This window comes from Patagioenas fasciata, chromosome 19 (genome assembly GCF_037038585.1).
Source record: "Patagioenas fasciata isolate bPatFas1 chromosome 19, bPatFas1.hap1, whole genome shotgun sequence".
In the NCBI taxonomy this organism is placed as follows: domain Eukaryota; kingdom Metazoa; phylum Chordata; class Aves; order Columbiformes; family Columbidae; genus Patagioenas; species Patagioenas fasciata.
This window is the reverse complement of record NC_092538.1, coordinates 10240333-10262622: the sequence shown is the minus strand read 5'-3', so window position 1 is coordinate 10262622 and position 22290 is coordinate 10240333. Positions and strand designations below refer to the sequence as shown.

Below are 22290 nucleotides of genomic sequence, written 5' to 3'. Positions count from 1 at the left end.
CACAAACACTCTGTCACAAGTGGAGAGTACATCTGCTCATGCAGGAGCTGCAGCAGCAAATCCAAACTGCTTTCATCTAGACACTTTAAAAAGGAACATTTATTTGTGGGGACTCACTGTCCGAGGTCAACGTCTTACCACAAGCGACTGGGTGTACTTTTCTCACAGTGTCATTTCCTATGCCCCTGGAATTCTCAGTTGTGAAAAGCAAACACTTTGCAGGTGGTTTGTTATTCTATGTTTTTTTTCAGGAAGAAGGCAGGAAGTGGAACTGCCCTTTCCCACCACTCCAAATTTCTCATATTTCTCCTTGCTTCTCATTTTGTTGATTGGTTCCACTAAAAAAGGTCAAATTTGGACACAGTCTGCCCTTCCCAACCTCAACCCCAGTGCTAACACTTCAACCTGGCCAACAGGAACAGGAGAGGGCTCAGACCTGACAGAACCTGGAACACAAGCTCCAAATGCTCTCCTGCACCTCCAGCCCAAACTCCTCACCACCTTCCCCAACTTCTGTGCCAGGCCAGAAAACACTGTCCTCTTATTTGCCTGCTAGCAGCTGTCTCTCTATCCTTCCCATCTGTCTTCTGTTGTTAAAAATGTTTTCCTATAAAATGTTCTATACAGTAAAACAACCGCTCCCAACAAAAAGAGGGCACAGTTTGCCTGAATACATTTTTGATGTATTCAACATTCACTAATTCTCTTGATACTATTTGACCGCATACTTACCCCCATTCTTTGCTTAGCTGGCTGATCTGATCAACAACTATGCTCTCTTGGATTTGGTACAGCGACACTGCAGAAGTACACAGGTCTGGGTTTCCTCCTCGTACTGCTGTCAGATCCAGAACACATTCTATAAATGTCAGCATCATGTTTAGATGACGCAGTGTATCTGTATGTTCTCTCTGTCAGAGGGAAAGACGACAACAATTTAACCATTATCAGCCATAAGGCAAACGAGTACACTTAAAACTCTTGCTAATCATTTGAGGATTTCTTGGTATGTCAATTCTAGGCAGAAATCACCCTGTAGCAGAGTCAGCACTAGGGACTACAGAACCCAATGGGTTCAAACAGATCAACAAATAGTAACTTGTTGTGTCTTTGTTAATGATTTCAAGATACTGTAGATTATCCTTAAGAGTCTTTCAACAAAGCCAAAGGAATTCGGACATGGAGTTCTATGTTTGTTGAAACCTGAGCAACTAAAGAAATCGCAAGTGGGACGTATTACTTCTTACTGTATTATCAGCAACCCAAAAATATGCTTGGCACTTGTATGAGAAACCAGAAGGAACATTTGGTTTTTATTATACAACAGACCTGATACCTACAAGAGCACTGATGTAAAGTTTCATACTGATCTGCTTCACTCTAATTTACACTTAGATCTGGAATTATACTGTGTTAAATGGTGGCTGTTGCCAAACTTTACAATGTAAACTCAACAACTTCAATTTTAGATAACTCATTGCTGCTTGGAGACTAAACACATAGTACATTCATAGTCTCTGCTCAAAAAAAGAATTAGCCATCAAAACTTATCAAACATATCTTAGCAATATTTATAATCTTTTAATTAGCAATGCAGATCTAAATAAATTTTAAACTCTGCCTGTGGGAAGAATACAGTGTACTGTCAAATATTCATGTTATAACATATAGATTTGATAGGGATCCAAACACCTTCCAGCAAGATGTGAATGACAAACCAGAACAGCAATCTGCCTTGTGAAATTTACAGTCCAAGGATAACATTCTGGTGAAAGATTACCCCAATTTGTGTTTTTAAAGTGTCACTCCTCCACACTTTTTGAAAAATAGAGGACACTCTTCCCACAAGTAGGATTTAATGTCATCCACTGGCTGTGAAGAAGTGGTTAAAAACAATGGCCAGAGGAACATTGCTGCTGTGAGCACCCACGTCCAGAGACCTGGCATTAAGGCAGAGGCCTCTCTGAAAGGCCCCGGTGAACAAAAGCAGCCACGTGCCTTTGGTTACCTATTTGAACACATGAAATACCAGGAGTAACTACCAAAGAGAAATTAGCCACAGTTGATACAGGAATATTTTCAAGATCTTAAAAAGGAATACGTGGGATATTCAAGAGGAAACTACAAAGTGCACTGAGCAGTCCCGTTTTTACCATGTCTCTGTTTTAGCAGCATTATACATTATAAAACATTAAATTATTTTTTCTATACCTCCATTAAAGTTTCCTCAGGCAATTCGGGAGCTTCAAAAGTGATAAAGCCCTCTAAGCTGGGAGGCGAAGTACCATAAGGCATGTACTTCAGACTCGGAGCTGCCTCGGCTCCCGGAGGAGAAGAACCCATATAAATACCAGGAGGAGAGCCCATATATACACGGCCACTAGTAGAGCAGAGAGACCCTCCAGAACTGTTTGATCCAACTACAAGAAAAATAACACATACATTCAGTCTAAAAGGTTGTTCCACCTCGCAGCACTGGGGCTGCGGATGACAGCAAATGAAAATCAGTAGTCAGCACCGATTCGCTCTCGGCAGGCTCTCCTCACCGTTCCTTGCATCGCTCTAGAGAATGCAAGGGCTACACCTTAATGAAAAGTGACTTTTCACAACACACATTCTGGGAAATGGTTGAGAAGGATTCCAAGGCAGACAGTCCAATGGTACAGAGCAAAGGTTGTGCTACAGTTCACAACAGCACGCTGCTGCAGAGCCCTGCTCATCCCCAGCAGACGGAGGCCTTCGCCTTCAGATCTCTGAGATTTGGCAACACAGCTGCCACATGCGGAAACGCAGGCAGCTCACAGCCCTTATGCGCTGTTTCTGCTACAATGAGCAGCAGCAGGCAAAAATGCAGCATCAGAAATCTAACTTTTCCTCTCCACTTTTGTCACAAAGATCTATTGTATGTCCTGTGGTGGAGTAAAGCTGCGTACAGAGGAGGTTGCCCACCACTGTATTGTAAATCCATGCCCCTGGCCCTCTCTTTAGGAGAGAAAAGGCAGAGCTCGTCTGATACTAATCTTTCATTGTACGGCCTAGAGGAGCTGCTGCACGAGGCAGTAAGCAGAAGTGGACAAGCCTAAACACTGCTTGAGGACAGTCTATAGTTAGGAAAGTCTTACCTGAGGTGGTTCTTGTTCTGAGGACCATATGGGTGCAGGTGGGAGGGGTGGCACTGCTTGGAGGGGACCCGACAGTAAACATGACAGCCCGAGAACTCGCCCCGCTTCCCACGGCAGGAGGTGCCATCGCAATTCCATAGGCCCCTGCCGGAGCTGCAAGAGGAAATTGCAGCAAGTGAGTCCCTATTACATATAATCATACCACTAAGTAATTATGTGCAGCAAACTGGAACACAGCAACACAACGTGCTTTGATGTTAATCCAAGACTTGGACTGGTTAGAAGTTCTGACAGCAAATAAAACCAGCTGAGTGGACAGACTTGGTGATACACAAAGAGAGTCGAGATGCAGCATTCAAGTATCTTTTTTTACTTCCAATCTCTCTCTGCTGTACCCTCGCCTAGAAAAGAGCAACAGAGGCTCTCTGAGAGCCTGAGGACAATGCCATCCCACAGCAAAACGTTAATACAACAGAAAAACTCTAAAGGCAGAACACAGCAGGTTTGGGGGCTACAGAGCAGCCCTGTCTGTAGAACCAAGGTGAGAACTCCTTGTGGCCACTTAGGGCAAGGGACAAGCTGGGGGAGGGAGGAGGAGAAAAATGACCCAGAATTACATACATTGGCTTTCATGTGAAAACAAGGCAGAATTAGGAAATGAAAGAGCCACAAACATGGTATTAAAAATAAAACCAAACCGAAAAACCAAACCCCTCTAACCAGTATAGGCAGTTGAGATATTTCTGTGTTTAGCACAGAAATAGATATTTTATCGGCTCAGTTATTTTTAAAGCTATGCTAAAGAAATGGAACATATTCCCTTAAAGATTTTTTTTTAAAAGCCTTCTGTACTGAGACTAAAAATTGCCAGAGCCCATTACCAAAGCTGGAAGCAGAACTGTCTCTGGTTGGCACTCCATAAAAACCCCACCACATAAAGACAATCTGGATGTTTCAGTGTGTTCCTTACCCGTGTCCATCGGTCGCTCTGTGTTCAGACTGTCCGTACTGCCTTGATACAACTGGCCACCAAGGGTCGTCTTTACCTGTTGATCTGACAGCTTCCCAGTACTAACAGACCTAGACAGAAAAACATATGAATTCACAAAAACGTTCTTTTCAGCGAGATCTTCCTATTCGACTTGCAACCAAGGCTGACTTTCAGATTCTTGGTATTTATTACAGAGAACTCTTCAACAAAAATGCAGAAAATCTCAACATTTCACAGTTCATCATGGATCTAGTGAAACAGAGCTAACCATAGAGACTTTGTCTCAAAAATTTATATTGCAAACTTTATCGTATAGATCTTTCAAGCAAAAACTGAACAGGACAGAGACAATGAAAATGCCATATTCAGATAATCAAAACAAAAGAGAACTAGACAGCAACACAAAGCGCTGCAGGAAGTCCATGCTGTATTTATACACAGTACAAAATGTTTTTGTTGTACACAAACTTCAGCATCTCCTCACAGCGAGCTTTCTGCATGCAATGTACATTCTTCTCCAAGTCACCCGCCCAGCTTTACAGGTTATAAATCCTACAGTGCCCACCTGCCAAATGTGGTTTTACTGTGCTGCTCTCCTGCTTGCTTTTCAGCTCCTTGGGTCGAGTGGAAGTGCGTGAAATCCCTTGGGTCGGTGATGTCTTTAGGCTGCAAGGGGGTCTCTCCCAAGCCCTGGCGATTAGCCAGGGCCAGCAAGTTTGAGGACGCTTGAGTTTTAGGTATTTTGAAAGGAGCCGTTGCCTTTAAGAATCAAGACCAAGAACACACAAGAAGCAAGGTTAGAACCCCAAAACGTTCTTGGGAATTGTGTCAAGCAGTGTGTCATCACTTCACATTTTACTGACAGTGGCAAACTTAACAAACCTTGGTAGGAGAGCCAATGATGGTCGGTAAGGGAGTTTTGAACAGCCAGTCTGAGCTCCTGGGTGACGATCCCATGTGTTTGGTTGGTGATGTTCCCAAGCTACCTGGCCTACTCGGTTGCGGAGAATGACTGTATCCATACCCAGCATAGGATGGGCACACTGGGTCTGAATGCTGTTTTCTGAGTTTCTGCTTGTTTTGGTAAATATCTGTGAGAGTAGGAGCACTCTGCAACCTCGCTCCCATCAAAAGTGACTGAGGAGATGGAGATGGTGGTATCGGAGAACCTGTGGGGATGGAAAGCAATGAAGGAAAATTCTACTTGCTTGGAAACTGTATCAATGAAGCCCAAAATGCCAGGGATCAACATTAAACTGAAAGAATATGGGACTGTAAACATCGCGAGATGTGTGTGATCATCAGCTCGCTAGACGGCAAGGAGAACGGATTTAGCCTGTCGGCAGCTCTTCGGACTAAGGCTACATTACACTGATGAGACGTTCGAGCTGCCAAATAGGCAAGATTTCAGGGTGACAGCTGTATTGGCAGCTGCGGTACCTCTGGCAACCTGCATCGAGACAAATAAAGTGGTTGGATTGGGTAGGAATGGCATAACCGATACTGAAATTTCAAGTGCAGCCGCCAAGGCTGTATGTAGGCTGAATAGAGGTTCTAAAGTACTGGAATTATAGTCTTGCAAACAAGTGCATGAATGCAACATCGCATGTTAATGACTTGTTTTGTACATAACGACTTCATTTGCAGCCACAAAAGGCAGCTCATCTCACGGCTCCTGCAGCAAAACTGGGTACTATAAAGAAGCAAATTATTCCAATGGAACAGTTTGGGATCGTTACTTTGGGCAGTCATTTACTTTTCCGCCTGCCAGACCAAATCTTACGAACATCTCACGCACTCAAAGGTGCCCTTCCCCTTTCACAACAAGGAACTCGAAGTTTGATGAAATGGTCCCTTCCTTGTGGTATTTTTATGTCTCATGATGAGGAACTGTGCACAGTTAAACAGTACATGAGACTTCAGCTTTATGGCCACAGCTTCCCAGATAAAACGCCTGTCTTTGCAGCCTCAAAGAGCTGACACTGAAGTGACAACTGCACTATAAAAAAAGAAAAAGGCAAAATGAAAGTGAACTGTAACGCGATTTTCAAGAGCTGGGCAAGACAATCTTTTGAAATAGGCTCCGTGTCGTACATGTATGCTCAAAAAAACTATCACAAACTCTTTGCAGTTTGCTCAGTGAAGTGCCCATCTGTTAAGACACATCTTTCAACCTCCTTAAGCCTATGCTTTTGCCAGTTAGATTCCGAATATGAGCTACTTCATCTTGATTTCATTCCACTCCATTAAACAGTAGGTTTTAGAACGGCCTTTCCGCCTGCAGCTCCAGCAGCGAGATCAAGTCTATTTCTTATTAACTTCCCAGCCAAGAATTTGCTTGTTCAAAATCCCTCTCGTAGCACCGAAAGTCCTCACCTGTTGTTTGAGAAACCAGTCTTAAATCTCACCCCTTACTGTTCTGTGTCGCTGCCACCATAGGAAGGCTTCTGAATTAGAAGTTTGTCCTCTGCTGCCACTGGCAGCGAGAGCAACTCAATTAGTTCAGAAACTACATTATGACAGAACCTCCAGTCCTTAGAAAATCTCAGTACAGATGACCTCACTTCACCCAGAAGCAAAAGACAGCTTTCCCAGAGCCACCGAAACGCTGAGAAACAGACTTGCTGCAATTTGTGGTATGTTACAAACAGAAATACCACTGCAGTCATTTGAAATTGAGGAAAAGAATGCAGGAAGCAGATGAAGAAATGAAACATTAAGTACCCTTAGAGCCATAAAAACAGTGCTGTGGTCTGTTACAAGTCAGTTTGACACTGGCCAAGTCACTAAACCAACAGCCCTACAAAATGCTATCCCAAGAAAAGACGCAGCTAAAAAAGCATCCACAGCTTTGTATTCTCTTCACATACTTTTTTAAAGAGACTATTTCAAATCTGAGGATTCGCTCGTTCCTCGTCTTCTGCTGAGACTGACAATGGCACAGCCACTACGAAGGGAATTTGAGAGACATCATAGATCTTATTTCATATGGATGAAACCATTCCCAGATATTTTAAATATGTCTACTTCAAGACTGAAGGCCCTGTCATCTCCAGATGACTTTGGGAAGTGTTTAAATAGGGGAAAAATCCACAATGCAGTTTCAAACACGACCTCTTAGAAAGTCAAAATAAAGAGTATACCTAGTATTTTAGTTAAAGAAGAAACTGCACCCAAAATATGCACAGAGCAAAAGAACATGTTGCTGAATTGCAAATTCTTACGCCGAATCCTTCTGGTATCATAGTGTGATTCCATCTTTAACAGTCTCAGAACATCTTTAAGCCCTATTTCTCCCTGATTTTCTTTTTTCCTGCTGGCATGCCACAATAATTTATGGCTTGGAAAGCTTACTGAATGCTTAGCAACACTAACATCAGATCCCAGTCCATTTCCTAAGGGAACGATGAAAACGCACTGCATGCTGTACACTGACAGTTCTTCCTCCCTTTTCTAAGGACCAGTACGACAGAGCTGCTCTAGCAAAACCAGATTCTGGGAATTGTAATCCAGCCACCTCCATCCCTGTTTAAAGACAGACATCGTCAGAGTTGCTTTTGCATCTTGAGAAACACAAACCTCAGTTGCTCTCTTATTGTGTAGGGAATTAGTTATGGGGAAAAGCGAATTGATAGAGCCACAGCTGGGCTATGTTTCAATAGAAACTCAGCGCACTGCTTGCCCAGTGTCCCTATTAACCTGTACTAATGCATTGTTGGCTCTCCTTCCCCTTCAAAAAACGCTGTAGAAACTCCATCAAAATAGCACCGGTTGCATTGACCAAAGTCACTCACCTGAGAAGTTTCTACTCCTTGACTCGTGTCCTTGAAGTTGGCCGCAACAACAGTGTCCGAGCTGCTCGGGGATGGTTCCAACTAAGCAAACAAAATCGAAACATGAATTTATGCTTTATACTTCACCTACAGGTGAAGGCAAAGCAAAATAAAACCTACTGAGTTTACTTCTGTAAGTCATTTAACATAAATTATTTCTGCAGATCTGACCTAGCTGGGCAGATTTTAAGATAATTTCAAGCAAGAATTAGCTTTCTGAATTACTGCTTGAGATAAACCTTCACAAATTGCCAAGAATTGATGAGCTTACCTAGTGGTGAAGGAGAATATGGTCTAGAAGACCCTGTGGACAGCCTGCGCCCAATGCCCTGGGCCGTGTCAGCTGGTACTGGAGAACAGGAGCCCATCTTCATGAAGCCCATTGGGCTGGTATTTGAGCGTCTCACAACTCCAGCTCTAAAAGGGTGAAAAGTGTGGTTACACACACTATAGTAACTGTGGTTCCTCCATACGAGCTTCAGAATCCCCTAAGCAGTGTAATGATCAGTTAAATACTGATATTTAAAGAGAAAAATAGGCTTGAAGCTTATTAAGCTAATAACTTCAGCTAAGCTTCCCATACTGAAAACAAGCAAGATTTAATTCCCTTTTTTTCACACTTTGTTTTTAATTTTTAATGCCATATTAGTCAGTTAACTGGAGAAAATGAAAACAGATATCCCTAGGTACATGGATTCCTAATTGTCAAACAACTCAATGATCAAATTTTTAGTTTTACAATCAAGTGCAATGTATTGCTGCAAATGCCCATTTTTATGGTAGGAAAAGGAAGGAATCTACAACAAGGATTACAACAAAGTTTTAAATATTTCGTCTGGTATACAGGTCAGATAACTGAAAACAGATTATTTAGAGGAAAGAGACTTCTCCAAGTGAGGCAACTACTACAAAATCAGATATCCTGAAAAAATGCAAGGACCCATAGGTTTTGTTTTTGTAAAGATCTCCAGAGTTCTGAGTAGTCTGAGTCTTTAACCTTCACCGCTCTGGTCCTGTAGACCACAAGGCAGAGGATAATCTGGGCACACTGGAGCTTTGTAATAAGACAAGCTGGTTAACTAGCATGCCAAAAATTGTTTCCTTGATATTCTACAGAACAATGCGTTAATCTCATCACTACATGTGTGAAAACAAAACATAACCTATTACTGACTTTATGATGTAATGCCATATAATACACAAAGAGGAATAAAGAAGCAAGACTTCATCTTTTTACCTTCTTCGGTTGCATTTGAGTGAAAGAACAAGCTCATTTTGTTTTCATGAAAAATGCCAAGTGCCCACCCAGCAATCTCGAGATTGTGAAGGACCATTATTTGTTACCATTAAAATATCTCTTTAGTATGTTTGTGCTTGTGGAAAAATAAATTACATCAGCGAGAAAGCACGGACATCTGTCAGGGTACAAACACAAACCAGAACCAAGAAAAAGGAGTTAAAAACAACAGAAACAAGCCCAAACTCACCTTGGCGACCCGTGGGGGTTTGACATGGGGCTGGCAGTAGAGGAGAGGTTCTGCTCTATGCGCTGGTAATTCCGCAGCTGAGTGGGAACCGGGATGGGTGCCGTTTCGCTGCGGGGGGATACGGAGGGTTGACAATGCCTGAGGTTGAAAGGTATGGAGACAGGAGATGAATACAGGTAGACAGGTCTCTCTCCAAATTGTACCATTGCTGAAATTGCTCAGAGAATCTGGGAGACAGGCAAATAAGCTGCTTCTGCTCTTGCTGGATGCAATCTGGTCTTAGCTTCTCCTCATCTAGCTCTAACACTTCGCAGAAGATCAGGAACCGTGTGTTACTACGAGCCCCTCTCACACCGGTTGGTACCAGCCCAGGCACTCAGTCACGCACCGCAGCCACCTCCAGGTCCCTCTGGTTTCCTGCCCATCAGCCCGCGCTGTTTACCACACTCCAAAATAGCATTCTAGGAAAACTCGCTGCGCTAAGAACAGGAAGTTCAGCCGCGGGGCTGGAATGCGCACAAAAGCCACTAAAGCACAGCCAGAGATATCCCAAGAGACACCGTGAACTTGCAAAAGGAAAACATGTTATGTAAGCAACCCCTGATAAAATGACCAAAGCCACACACCTGAACGTTAAATCCACAGACCAGAACGGCAGATTAACATTACTCAAGTTCAACCGCAGTGTCAGTGCCCTGCCTTACCTCAGTGTACTGCCTGATAAGGAAATCACACCACTGCAATGTAATCAGTTACCAACGCTTTAAGGGAAGAGAAAACGCAGTGGAATAAATTTCAATCTAATGGGCTTTTTTGGAAGATAATTAGTATCTGGTCCTTTATTGACCAGCTCTTCTGAGAGAGAAAATGTCAAAAAAGTTCTATCGCAGTCTCTAGAAAGCAAGGAGTTACAGCACTCACTGCATGGCTACAGCTGAACAGAAATCTGGGTTTCTGACTCTATTTGTCCCCTTCGCTTTGCTACCTCTGCAAATGAAATACTACTTCCTAACAGGCAGAGAACTTCCTTAGGAAAAGTTTTTTGTCCTTCAATCACTACCCAGTTTCTAGATACTACAGAGTAACTGAGCAGAGTCAGAGGAAGATCTGAAACACATCAAGGTGGCACAGGGCGGCTCCCAAAGCCCGACCTCAGGGAGAAGAGAAGCAGATGTTATTTAACCTGTGGCAGTGACACAGAGGAGGCCATAAAGGCACTTCAAATTTTAAAGGCCTCGGCGTGGAAAATGCCTTTTCCTGCTCTCCCGCAGCCTTGCAGGTACAACTGAGCGAGCTCTGTGAGCCACGAGAGATGTGGAGGCAGCGATGCTGTGTTGGTGTGGTGGGGAGGCACAGGACAGTATTTGCCCTCCCATCAGGGCTCCCCAGCTCCAGCATCCCCCAGTCTGACGTGGTTTGTTACTGGTTAGAGAAAACGCAACACAGATGTGTGCAGAGTCGCATGCAAATCTTGTTTCTCTGAGATCCAGAGAATAAAATTAGCAACTAACCACAGGGGAGTGAACCGCCTCGACCTATTCTGCACATTCTGGCTGGAGCCTGAGAGGTGTTCCAGCTGCTTCTACTTGACATAAAGCAGCATAACTAAGGGGACGATTCATTCAGTCTGATCAACTAATCAGAAAGATGCACTGTTTCATTGGGCATAACCAAAAAAAGACAAATCACACACTATGAAATAACATTTCTCAGGAAATCAAAAACCAAAACCCCAAAGCAGCATCTTGGAGAACATCAGACACACACTCTGCTTCCTTCAGGCTGTGCCCCAAGCAGTCAAATTCACTCAATCAAAAACTAAATCAAGCTGTTATAGTACAAACACCAAAAGTCTGAACAGTACACACCTGTTTCTAATGATACAACCATTTAGCTCTTAACTTAGTGATGTACAAATAATTTAACTGGCAGATTTTCATAAAACCTGTAACTCTAAACTGTGACGCCTAACACAATTTAAAATAGGAAATTACAATGTATTTCTAATATGTTGTACATGGCCAATCCAGAGCAGACAGATCTTTACAGACAAACCACCCACATTATCTGCCCTTAAACTTAAAAGGTAAGACTAAAGCTGTATTGATAGTCCACGTCAGCACATTCCACAAACTGCACAAAGATCAGCACAAAGTAGCAAACTTTCCTTGTGACAAGCATTTCTAAACAAATAATGCTGACCTGCAGCCCTGTAGTATTAGCATAAGCCAAAAATACACCCAACATAATAGCTTTATTCCTCATTTGGCTGCTCATCCTCTTTCTGTTTGTACTGAAAACATGATGAAATTCATTACTTGGTCAAATAACAAACCTGACCCTTCTGTTTCAATATTACACAAGTAGTTAAACAGCATGATTAAGTTCTACGTTTTCCAATATAATAAAGATTTTGGGCACCGCTGACGAATACCGGTTTTATTTCAAAATAGCAGAAACATCTACAATTATGTGGAAGAAAGAGGATTTATTAACGGTCCTGCTGATGGAAAAGCTGCAAAACATGTTTATCTCTTTCATGTGGCTTCTTTGGTATCTTGTGAGATACAAACACGAAATTCCCAGTAAGCACTTGCACAGAAGCCACACCCAGTTACCAAACACAATCCAGAAACAAGACACAAATCCAGAGCAATCTGGGATTTCTAAATTCCTCTCCTCTCACAGCTACTTCTTCAAATGTACACTGCTTTCAACATCCTGACTCACTAAGCGAAGACTGTGCTGTGCTTTATAACACCAAAGAGGACGAGTCAGTTACATCTCTGAAGCTTCTGCTTTCAAGCAGGTCAATATTTCAAGAGAGAGATTGCTCTTTCCTTAAGGAATCTTTTGGGGGTTCAGAGCCAGAAGTCAGCTACTCAACCATCAGACATGACAATGCACTAAGTGCAGAGTGCCTGCAAAATCAGGTTGAGCTTCTATTTCAACTCAGATTACAGTAGCCATCCACAATTAAAAAAACCCAACATACATCAGCAGCGAATCCTTTTAAAAGAGAAAACGCTACATCACGCACCTGTTAGGTGTACCAGAAGCAGTACTTCGAGAAGACGCCGAGGATGGTTTCTGTACAGTTCCTGAGCTTCCTGAAATAGTTAGTGGCGACTGCCTGTGAAAACAAAAACCACTGTCAAGAGGCAGGTCTTCCATCAGAGAAACTATCGACTTCACCGTAAACTTTCTGAATTTGAGCTGTTTACGTGTTCATACCACATTCAACTTGGCGTATTCCTTTAAACCCATAGACAGCTATGTAATCCCATCAGTGCCAGCACCCCAGCAACCCCTTCTCCAGCTGCAGTATTCGTTTTAGAACATGAGACATCTTTTGGAGAGAGCTCAGCACACCTACCCTCCGCACAGCAAGAACTCGCTCGAAGCTCGTCTGCCAGCTGCGCCCAACGGCATGTCATCTACAGGAAGCACAACACAGTGAAAACCCTCAGCATGAAGCAGAATCTTAAAAAACCCACACATCTCCGATATTTCTACTATAGAAATTTGTCAGAAGTTATTATTTCTATGAACATATTAAGTTTCCCACAAACTGTTTTGTGCATGACAATAATTCAAATGTAACCAACAACAAAAATGTGACTGGGGAAGGCAGTTCTTTAAAAAGTGTTTGTGGTTTGGGTTGGTTTTTTTGTTGTGGTTGGTTTGTTTGTTTCTTTCTATAGTAGTTATAATAATTCTACATTGTTTAAGAGTACAAGGTATCAGCATTGGGAAATTTACAATAACAAATGACAGAAACCTTTCAGAAATCAAGGCACTCATTTAGTCAAATATTTAACATGGGTTGGTGGCATCGTATAGAATGAGCTGATGAGCTCATTCAGGCTGTCAGATGTCATAAAACGGCTATGTGCTACATTATAGTCTTTCTACTGTATAAGACAAGTTTTATGCCCTACCTTTCACATTAAATGTTTTTCTTATATTTTTACCTATTATCTAAAGCTCTACAGCATCGTTTATCAATATTTGATTAGTCTGGACGTAACTCTGTTCCTGCCTCCACCACGAGAATCCTTGGGTTCTCATCAGCAAATGCTTAGAACTGACTCTTCTGTTGCCAAACCCCAATATTTTCCATGACTTTAAATCACCCTGATATTCAAAGAGTAATCAAAGAAATTAGTTCCAATGTGAACCGAGACACATTTAGAGAAATGAAAGCCAAAAAGTAACAAGATGTAAAGGTATGAATGGAAATCGTTTTAAAATGTAAAAATAAGGAAGGTTCTCACATGAGTGGTCTGAAGAGATGTTGTGTGGGACAAGAACAAAGTCGTCTGTGTCACAAGAGGAATTCTTGCTACTGGTACTGGCAGAGTCTTTAGAGACCTGAAGATAGTTAGGAGGACCCAACGGAGGGGAAGACAAATTTTCTTCTTGAATATGCTGCATGTCTGGCAGAGACTGGAGGGGTGGTGGACAAAAGAAAGGAAAAAAGTAAAAAACCCACTGTAAATCCAGTGGTTCAGAATGTAGAATTGCTCCTTTAACTATGAAGCTTCTAAAGTAAGAATCATCATCCCTAAAATTATCTGTAACGTTCATTATATTGACAAGCATTTTATAATATTTGCTACTCTAGCATTTGAAATACGTATGTATTTCTTTTCTTTAACAAAAAAGAACAAGAAGAAACCCAGAAAGTACAATATAATGAGCAAGAGAGAAGTAAAATGTTAATGCCATTCTTCTGGCAAAAGACAGGGGTATTCCTTGTTCTGTGCTCTCAAACAGGACAGTTTGTGCTGTTTGAAGAACGGAAAGATCTAAAATTCAGTAACTCAGAATCCCAGAATGTCAGGGATTGGAAGGGACCTGGAAAGCTCATCCAGTGCAATCCCCCCATGGAGCAGGAACACCCAGCTGAGGTTCCACAGGAAGGTGTCCAGGCGGGTTTGAATGTCTGCAGAGAGGGAGACTCCACAACTTCCCTGGGCAGCCTGGGCCAGGCTCTGCCACCCTTAGCGAGAAGAAGTTTCTTCTCAAATTTCAGTGGAACCTCTTGTGTTCCAGTTTGAACCCATTACCCCTTGTCCTGTCATTGGTTGTCACCGAGAAGAGCCTGGCTCCATCCTCCTGACACTCACCCTTTAGCTATCTGTAAACATTAATGAGGTCACCCCTCAGTCTCCTCTTCTCCAGCTCCAGAACCCCAGCTCCCTCAGCCTTTCCTCACACGGGAGATGCTCCACTCCCTTCATCATCTTTGTTGCCCTGCGCTGGACTCTCTCCAGCAGTTCCCTGTGCTTCTGGAATTGAGGGGCCCAGAATTGGATAAACATTATAGAAAATATTTTCTAGAGCTTGTTCTGTAAAACAGAGAACTTACTGGAGGAGAAGCAAAGCGGCAGGAAGGCGAGCTGCCACAGGAACTGCCCGAGACTGAGCCTGCGTACGTGGGCACTGGCACAGGACACGCTACACAAGGAAAACCCAAGGGAAAAAAAAAAAAACAGGACAAAGATTTTGAAAGGCTGAATTTCAAACAAACTCATTTCCTCACTGCTTTTCATTCATAAACTCTCATGCAACTTAAAAGCACAGCACATCCTTCAACACATGAGGGTATTTAAGTTCATTTGAAATGCCAAAGGAACTAGTAAATAAGTATCACATTTCAGTCTGGCATAATACAAAAAAGGATTCAACACTTAGGCTCACAATAGAGCACAACAACAAGTTAGACTCAGGAAAATGTCCCATGAACACTTAGCGTGACACTTGGCAGATCTTTCTCCATTCCAGGCCCCAGTATTCATCATTTACATAAATAAGGGGAATAACAAAACTACTTACACTTTTTGACAGTTGAAATCTGATCCAGGAAAGGGTGGTTGAAAAATGCCTCTGTAGAACAAGAAACAACAACTGTGGTGAGTGAAGACACTAATGATACAGAATTTACAGACTACACTGAAGATAGTGATAAATGGTTGCCTTCCCAAAATCAATTTCACAGCCAGAGGGTGAAGAGCTTATAAAAGATTAAGGCCTTCCATGTTATATGCTGCTATAGCATTTGGAAAGGAAACAAAAATCAATTGAATAACTTCAAACAACAGGCAGCAAGGCAAATCAGACAATTACTGGGGGGCATTTTATGACTGCACTTAAGGGTCACGCACACAAGAAGCCGTCCTCTACTCATCATGAAATTATATCCTCATTGTTCAATATGGTACTAATTCAGTTGTAATTTCTCTTCAAAACTATGAGCATCTCACACATCAAACACTGAAACTATTTTCACTTCTGCCTTTCCCAAGGACTGAATGCTTATTTCTGAGCCCGTTAATGCCACTTCTTAGGTGGCCAAAACTCACAAGGGAGGAGCAGTCGTTCTCCTTCCCACTTCCCAATGGAACACGACCTGCGCAGCTGGTTCCCAGCTTAAAGCTGAATTAAGCACAATTTCTTCAACAATTTCCTCAATTAACTTGTTACTGTTACAACAGAAACATTTTGCTTTTGCTGTAAATGGGCGTGCTGAGATGTATTTAATTGACCTGGCATAACCAGTTGGCTGGGAGATTACATGGAAAGTTTCATTCTCCAAGAAGTAACTTCCAACTAGTTCGGGGAAACTGAGGGCTGGCAGAAGCAAGCTGCTGAGTTTTGTGAACTTTAATGTTCTGACAGTCGAGGAAAAACAATGCTGTTCATCAGACCCCAGCAAATAACAGGGAAAAAAAAGCAAGAATCTGAGGCCTGCAGTATCTCCTCTTCTTCCAACACCACTTTCTTCCACCACCCGATAAGGGAGGCCAGCTCTAACACAGAAACAATGTAATGATTAACTTCCACGCAAGGATCAGGTGTTCGTGAGCTTTTGTACAACACCTGCTGTTCTACTTTATATTGCTGGAAGATCAACAAGATTTCCAATGCTATTTTTACTTTAACAACATGCAACCACGCTCAGTTCTGCACTCTCCCTCTCACTCCCTTGGCTGAGCACATTCCAGAGCAGCCCCTTTGAGGCCCTTTATGTGGCTCAGCCAAGGAAAACACGACTTTCATCACAGCCACTCTGCTTTCTGTTTTTCTTTCTAAGCACAAATGTGTTCTCCCACTACCACAAACGACACGGGGAATTTCCCATGTTTGAAGAAACTGTAGGGATCAGCACACCCAGAGCGCAGAGTGGAATCAGTTACTCAAAGTCCATGTTTGTCATGTATTACTACTTCTACACATATAGATTTATATATCAACCTCCAATACTGTCACTATCATTGGGACATTTTACCCAATTTTCATGAGGTTTTTCTGGATCTGACTTCTACTTAGGATTTTACATAGAGCAGTTAAATTGAGTTGCGTCAGTCACATCTACACACAAACACCCATGCCTGGTTCTTAGAAGAGCAACACCTTAACTATGCTGGTATTGATGGTTTAATTTCCAAATTACTAAAAACAAACAACAAAAAAGGTCTGATATTTCTTGGACCAAAACATAGCAGGAATTGAAAAGGAAAAAACAAACGTAGCTAGGAGTGTCTTGAGCCTAAAGTAAAGAACTAGAATACCCTTTGAATCTTCTCTTTCTACAGCCTAACCAAACAGTCTTCTTATCACAAATACACAAGGACCACATGTGATGAATGAGTCAATTTGTGTTTTTCAGTACACCAAGACCAAGTTGCATGCATTAAAAAAAGAGCAATGCTGAAGCTTCATAAGCAAAACCAAAACCCAGGAATGCCTAACACGAGTACAAGTAACAAGGAAAGTCAAGAGAGCGAAAGGAAAAGCTACATACCAAAGTCCATTCTGTCTTTTTGGTTTCTCTGAAGCAAACCCAACAGCAGGTCAGCCAGATAAGCTGATGTTTCCCTAGGAATACTGCACACAAGAGAAAGCAAAGCATGCATTAAATTGAATACCTGCATTAAATAATGCATAGCACATTATATTTCAGGTGTCAGCATTCTGCCAGGTCCCTAAGACTTCACTACACACGCTCTATACAGTACAGGACCCTTTCAACTCAGCCAGGTACAAAGGCAAGATGCAACACGAGTCACTGGTATCATACTACATCCCTATCAGCCAGCAACATCCAACATCTTTATGAATCCCAGGCATTCCCAAAGGTGAAAAAGCGTTCAATCAACAGATGTGACAGGAAAGGCCACGGTGACATACCTAGGAATCAAATTCCTGTTCTTTTCATAAAACATTCTCAAATCTTGAGGACTATTGGCCTGTCAAATAAAAATGTACATTAATTAAAGCTCAGTTTCACAGAGAAAAGTAGCTTTCGTAACTATGCACACATACACAAAAAGGTGGCTTTGGCATATGGGCATTAAAGGAGAAAACCCCAAGCACAGCAGTGACTTCAGTATTCCATATTTTTACGTATTTCCTCTGGATTGAACACATGGACATTACAGACCAAATACGAGCAACTTCTCCCTTGGGATCCTCAAGCGATATGGCCTTTGAAGCTCCAACACTACATCCAAACATCACTAATTCTGTTTTCATGACCGGAAGGAAAAGCCCTAGGAATTTCCAGGAGACTAAAAAGAGGGAAAAAGAAATAAAGTGTTACCTGAAAAGGTGGTTTTCCAACAAGACACTGATAAATCACAGTTCCTATGCTCCATAGGTCTGCTTTAGCATCATAGTGTTGAGACATAATCACTTCAGGGGCCTGGAAAGAACAGCAGAATCTCAGAAGGCAAAACAAGAAAGCAAAGCCACAGCAAGAGGAATTCTACAGTATTAGCAGAGATCGCTTTATTGTAAGACAAAATTGGCGTTTTACTCTGCATCACATGACTTGAAAGGTAACAGTTCTATCTAAAATGAAAGCTATGCTTCAAAACAGAAAACTAGAAACACTGATGTTCTAAAGAAAGCATCTAGCGATCTATGTGTGGGAATAAGAGAAAAGTGACTTATGCAGTTCTTCTTGTGGATATATAACTAAGCATTTCGTAAGAAATATCATTATCACCATTTACATATACAAGACAAGGGAAAGCAAAATGATCTTCCCGTGACCATACAGTACAGTAGTGGTAGCGCTCAAGTCAGACAGTTCAGAGCTTGATTGACTACCACAACATTTAGCAAAAATTAATGGCAATTAACTCCAAATCATTTTTTAAAAACAAACAAAACCAACCATACATGTGAGAGAATACATTAACTAGAATGAAAATATCAAGTAGTTTTTTAACTACTAGTGTAAGGCTCTTCTAGCCTGTACTTGATCACTTTTTACCTTCTTAGAAACTGAGGAGGAGATAATGCCCTATATACAGGGAAAATAAAGTAGGAATATGGGAATGATGCTGCCAAAAAAAAGAATGCTAAGATGCATTGCCTTTTAATTCTCTAAGATTTTTCCTCCCTGCAGCACTAAGAAATGTTCAATGTCTCTGATTTTAATGATCTCCAAATCTCAAGGAATACTCCCCAATACTCCTGAAGCAACATTAGGCATTTGCCGATGCGCAAGCAGCCAATTATTTTGTTCTGGTAGGAGAACGTTTGAGATAAACACCATAATCTGAAATACACTGTCACTTACCATATACATAGGGGAACCACACAGAGTTGCAGCCATCATGTTGCTATGCAGATAACGAGCAAAACCAAAGTCAGCTATGTAAAGAAACACATTTGTCAATTAAAAGAAAGATCATTTTAAATCTTTTAAAGTCTAGAAATTATCTTAGTGAAATCTGCTACAATTACCAGTTAGAGAGAAAAAGACAGGTGTAATATAAAGCAAACTACATGGAATTGTAAAATATGTGTTCCACTGAAAGCATGATGTATTCCAAATAGCAGGCCAAGAAACAGCAGTGGCAAATTTGCACAAACTGCTGCCCAGCCATCTCCCCAGCTGCAGAGCGTGCTGTCTGGCGTCAGCAGGAGAGGATTAAAGTCAGTCGCTAAATATAAATGGTTCATTACAGATGAGGAATATACAATCTGCTTCAGTGAAATCACATCAGGTAGAAGTTTAAGTTTCCGATGCTTCAGTTTTCCACACAGGCAAAAAGAATTTGGAACTATTCAGTAGGGACAGTGAGAGAAGTTGCTCTGTCTGCTCTGTGCTGTTTAGAAGATGGAGCTGGGAGAGATCTCGTATTTTGGTTGAGCAAAAGCATAGAAAAGAAACTTGTTAAAAACAAGGTGCTTTTAAACAGACACTTAACAGACAATGAGAAATTACAACTCCTGCAGTGTCCTCTGGAGTTTGGCAGCATCCTGAGGAGCTGACATCTCTCCCCAGTTACAGTGCCAAACCTCCATCTGCCAAAAACAGGTCATAACCCACATTTCTGAACGTCTCAAATAACCCTTAGGAGGTTCTAGCACAAAAACCCCCAGCTGGAACTGCAACTGGAGTTCACATGCACACAGTTTTGAAACGGGCTAAAGGCTACCCAAAGTCTCAAAGCTTACAGATTTATGTCTAATTAATGTTGTTTAACAGCAGAAACATGAGCTAAATGTTTGTGTTTTTTTTCCCTACAGATTTAATAAAAAACATCTTTATGACTCAACCATTTTAATAGTGAGAATCTGCACTACAGCATGAAGCTCATCATTCTAGACTTACTGTCTGATTTGCATCAATTTAATACACACTATATCCAGTACACCCTCTGCGCTTTCACTACAATGACACTTCTGAGTACGGAAACAATCAGTGACGATTTACCTCTAGATCAGAGAAAAGTGTATTTACCTATTTTGATGCGGATGCCGCTGACGCTTGACTTCCTGCGACTGGCGTAAGACAACAAAATATTCTGTGGTTTAAGATCCCTGTGGATGATTCCTTTGCTGTGCAGAATCCGCATGGCGGCTGCGATCTGCTGGAGGAACACTCGGATGGTGTCTTCACTGAGAGTTCCTTTGGCTGGAAACAACACACACATTAGCAGATGAGAAAATAAATACCATTATTATTATTTAGGCAAAGGGGTCAAGAAAATAATAGAACGTCACAATTTAGAACATTAAATGTATCTAAAAATCATGTTACAACCTGAAGCTGTAAAACCTGTTCTTTAAACAAATTATGGGGATGGAGATAACCACGCTGCTCAAAAAGTCTTTTCAGAAGGTATTATCTTGTTCTGTAGGCTGAAAAAGTACTGAACACAGGATAATACTGTATGAGTCCTACCAAGGATTTTAATGGGAAGCGAATTAGGCTTTTAATATACACAGTTACCATAACAATAGCTGTTCACAAAAAGATTCCTTCAACATACTGAGATGCAACACAAGGAGAAGAATGTTTTCATCAAGAAAAACATGAAGATTAACATCTCTGCTCAAGATTTTGCTTGTAATAAAGAATCCATTTGTCATCATTCTGTAACTTTGGGCAGAGCAATGTTGAAGGATGAAATTTCTCCTGAGCAAGAACTGCCTCTTTGAAAACAGCATTATTATATAAGTAATTCAGTATTTTGAAGTTCACATATAGGAAAAGAAAGCAGGTGGAATCAAAACACCGGGAGCAGACCCCAAAGCACCACCTTAGCAAGAGAAAACCACACGTTTTTCAGCACGTTATTTATGGTTAGCTACACCTTCCCTCTCATTTACAAATAAAGGAATGTTACATTTGGCTGTTTTGAAACCAGTGGCAAAAAGCATTTTCCGTCTGTGCGTTATTTCATTCACCTCATCGTGGGCTTTATTTTCAATTACAAGTTGCATTTAAAAACACTGGGAAACATTTGGAATAAACGCAAAACTTCCTGTCTTCTTGCACCTTCAAAATTTAGTTTTCAGGTTCGCAGGGCGGAACACAAACACAACCAACAGCTCTTTGCTGCTGACCTTGGCTGGACACAGAACAGACCCTCAAGAGACTCCTGGGGAACTCAATTACTCTAAAATCACACCAGGGTGGACACGCACTGTGGAATCGCAGACATTCCATGGGCTGAAGAACATCTAAACCACCAGCAAAAACAACCTCAGAGGAACACCAATGGATTACAGGAATACAAAATATAAACATGTAACGCAACAGCTTCTTAATCGGGAAATACAGTAATCAATTACCTTGTAAGTAATCTGCCAAATCCCCACCATTGCAGTACTGTTAAAAAGAAAGGTTTTTATTCAAAACACAAGGACTAAAATGCTTGCTATATAGTTTTTACTTTGTAATATTTTCATGAAAATTAAAAGATCCTTTCCAGTTGTTTGCCTTAAAATTGTTTTGTCAATTGTTCGTAATTAATAATTTGAGGTGTAACACTTCATCAACACTTACAGTATCATAAAATGAAACCAAATCATGGAACAAACACTGCTGATAAATTCAGCAGGGCACAGGAAATTAATAACGCGGTTTTCTCAACTGCTTGTTTTAACACGTCACGGTTATTTCGCGGTTGGGAAAAACAGAAGTTTTGTCTAAAAATCATCTTTAAAATCAGGCAGAAAGAAACATAGATGTTAACACATACCTCCATTACCAAAAAGACAGAATTGGGCATTTCCTAAAAGAGAAAGACAACAAATCCCATTTAAGAATGTGACAAGACAAAGCCTTCAGTACCTGCATTAACCAAGTGTAACATGAGATTTTTAATCAACTGAGACACCTTATGTTAAAGTCACTATTTTAGAGGGTAGCAAATGCATACGTTCCCTACCATTAAGTATTCCACATTTTTCAAAAGCATTAGTATATGTAAAAACAAATGATGTTGCTCCCTTAGCTTTCAGCTGCCTTGGACTACTCCATCAACACAACCTCTGTATTAAGAGCCCTTCCAAATAAATGAAATTCCACTATCAGACATCACTGA

General features: G+C 41.4%; 1 protein-coding gene across 2 annotated transcripts in view; it reads right to left on the bottom strand.

The window, feature by feature from the left end:
* The window catches only part of ULK2 (unc-51 like autophagy activating kinase 2), a 37261-nt gene that overhangs the window by 3749 nt on the left and 11222 nt on the right, over positions 1-22290 (bottom strand). The window contains exons 4-24 of one of the 2 annotated variants that reach the window (XM_065852908.2): positions 21946-21978; positions 21536-21572; positions 20199-20372; positions 19029-19102; positions 18042-18143; positions 17630-17688; positions 17244-17326; positions 15275-15325; positions 14808-14896; positions 13711-13882; positions 12810-12870; positions 12474-12566; positions 9434-9571; positions 8218-8363; positions 7908-7988; positions 4996-5282; positions 4679-4872; positions 4093-4202; positions 3123-3275; positions 2212-2420; positions 733-911 (exon numbers count right to left, since the gene is read on the bottom strand). In XM_065852908.2, coding sequence (XP_065708980.1) covers positions 733-911; positions 2212-2420; positions 3123-3275; positions 4093-4202; positions 4679-4872; positions 4996-5282; positions 7908-7988; positions 8218-8363; positions 9434-9571; positions 12474-12566; positions 12810-12870; positions 13711-13882; positions 14808-14896; positions 15275-15325; positions 17244-17326; positions 17630-17688; positions 18042-18143; positions 19029-19102; positions 20199-20372; positions 21536-21572; positions 21946-21978 — 2525 coding nt within the window. The remainder of the gene's footprint in view (positions 1-732; positions 912-2211; positions 2421-3122; positions 3276-4092; positions 4203-4678; positions 4873-4995; positions 5283-7907; positions 7989-8217; positions 8364-9433; positions 9572-12473; positions 12567-12809; positions 12871-13710; positions 13883-14807; positions 14897-15274; positions 15326-17243; positions 17327-17629; positions 17689-18041; positions 18144-19028; positions 19103-20198; positions 20373-21535; positions 21573-21945; positions 21979-22290) is intronic. The other variant, XM_071817188.1, reaches the window with a different exon arrangement.